At 38.5% G+C, this 2,211-nt stretch overlaps 1 protein-coding gene across 1 annotated transcript in view; it reads right to left on the minus strand.

The window, feature by feature from the left end:
• Window positions 1–615, minus strand: part of LOC107601150 (sodium/potassium/calcium exchanger 3) — a 14,162-nt gene extending 13,547 nt beyond the window's left edge. The window contains exon 1 of the mRNA XM_016293206.1: window positions 508–615. Within this exon, the coding sequence (XP_016148692.1) occupies window positions 508–615 (108 nt within the window). The remainder of the gene's footprint in view (window positions 1–507) is intronic.
• Between the last annotated feature and the right edge of the window lie 1,596 nt (window positions 616–2,211).

The following is a 2,211-nucleotide window of genomic DNA, read 5'->3' on the forward strand; positions in this document are numbered from 1 at the left end:
GTGGTCTGCGGTTGTGAGGCCGGTTGGATGTACTGCCAAATTCTCTGAAACGCCTTTGGAGATGGCTTATGGTAGAGAAATGAACATTCAATTCACGGGCAAAAGCTCTGGTGGATATTCCTGCAGTCAGCATGCCAATTGCACGCTCCCTCAAAACTTGCGACATCTGTGGCATTGTGCTGTGTGATAAAACTGCACATTTTAGAGTGGCCTTTTATTGTGGCCAGCCTAAGGCACACCTGTGCAATAATCATGCTGTCTAATCAGCATCTTGATATGCCACACCTGTGAGGTGGATGGATTATCTCGGCAAAGGAGAAGTGCTCACTAACACCGATTTAGGCAGATATGTGAACAATATTTGAGAGAAATAGGCCTTTTGTGTACATAGAAAAAGTCTTAGATCTTTGAGTTCAGCTCATTAAAAATGGAGGCAAAAAAGTGTTGCATTTATAATTTTGTTCAGTGTAGATAGAACAATAGATGGATGGATGGAGTGTCACTCACACAGAGCACATGCAGTAGTACGGCTCCTCTCTTGCGCTGCTCTTTGGTGAAGATGTCCTCAGGGAACTCATGAATTGCTAATGGGAGAACACCACATGGTTTAGGCATGGAATCATCAGAAACAATTGTGCCTGCTGGATTTTCAAAACCAATTTAACTGAATGTGTTGTGGGCTAGTGGCATGTATGACACCAGAGAGGAATATGAACTTTAATGACGACAGAACTCAATTCTATTTATAGCAGCCCATCACTGTGCTACTGAAGCCTTCCTTCTCCACACTCATATGAAAACATACACACTATAGACCCACTCTCTTGATTACGTTACCCCAGTAATTTGTGCCTAAACATGAGTTTTAGAAGAGTTTTCTCAACTGGAATCAAAAGTAGATTTCAATCTAAACTCAAATAATTCTCATCAAATTCTTGCAGTGTGAGAAATGGTTGAAAGAGTTTTATTAAATTCTTATTTTAAAGTGTAGTCTTATTTAAAATTACTTTATCATTTGAAATGACTTGGAAACAGAGTCACACAGAAAATGTTATAATGTTAAACGTTACCATTTCAAATTAAGTGAACAAGCCAACTGCGTATAATAAATGCAACTGAAACAAAATCTCATTAATCAGAAATAAAACAGAATCAAGCTATTAATTCCATTAATGAAATATCCATAGATTAAATAAGGATTCATAAACATATCTACATCTGTAAAGTTGTACATGAGTTAGATGCTGCCAATACGTCAGTATTGTATGTTTTAGTGTTTATGTGAAAATTATACCCATGAGATGACATTGCTACTATCCACATTCATTTTATAGCTGTTTCTTATGGCTGTGTACATTTGTTTATTTATTCTAAGATATTTTAGAAAAGACAAGTTGAAGTTTTCAGTTGTGTTTCACTAAAGTACCATCACATCTCCTTTGACTCTGAGCAATAACATTTTCCACTAACTAAAGTAAACACGTGCACAGGGATAATTTTCTGTCTTGCCCTTTATATCCCAGACAGAACAACTTCACCCCTCCTTAGTTATTTACAATGGTTTCTTTTTCTTGAATTCTCTCATTTCTCGTCTTTTTTCCTTTGCTATCTCACTCTCTCTCTATCCTCCATCTCCTTTCCTTCCTCTTTTTTGTCATCTTTCCATCCTCTTCTGTAGCCCAGTGTCAAAAGACATGTTTTGGCTCTATGTAAATATCTGAATCGCGCTGAAAACCCATCTCCGATGAACGTCCTGACGAGCTGCCTCAGAGAAGGCAGTTACTATGGCAACGTCTTCCCTAGGGCAGTGAATTGTTGACGAGCAGCGGCTGGAAGCCAATGGCAACAGAGCGAAAGTGAGAAACTGAGTGGAGGACATATCTTTCCCATGGACTTGATTTAGGAAATATGGAAAAAAAGGAGGGACCAAAGAGATGACAAGCAACACAGAAGTGCAACTGCTAAAAATACTCAATTTTCCTCTCCCAGGGAGAATGTCTTGGGGTTCTGTGAGAAAGACGCACATATAAGACGGTACTTGACTCCAACAAAAATAGAGAAAGTGTGTAAATAAGACGGCAGAGCAAGTGAACGATTTTAAGACAAATCAAATAACGGAAAATGCTAGGATAATGGAAACTTTCACACTTTCACCATTTTTTTGCAGTCTCAATCTTGTGTACTTACCAACATGTCAGTGCAACATAGGCT

This window comes from Sinocyclocheilus grahami, unplaced genomic scaffold (genome assembly GCF_001515645.1).
Source record: "Sinocyclocheilus grahami isolate Dianchi unplaced genomic scaffold, SAMN03320097.WGS_v1.1 scaffold300.1, whole genome shotgun sequence".
In the NCBI taxonomy this organism is placed as follows: domain Eukaryota; kingdom Metazoa; phylum Chordata; class Actinopteri; order Cypriniformes; family Cyprinidae; genus Sinocyclocheilus; species Sinocyclocheilus grahami.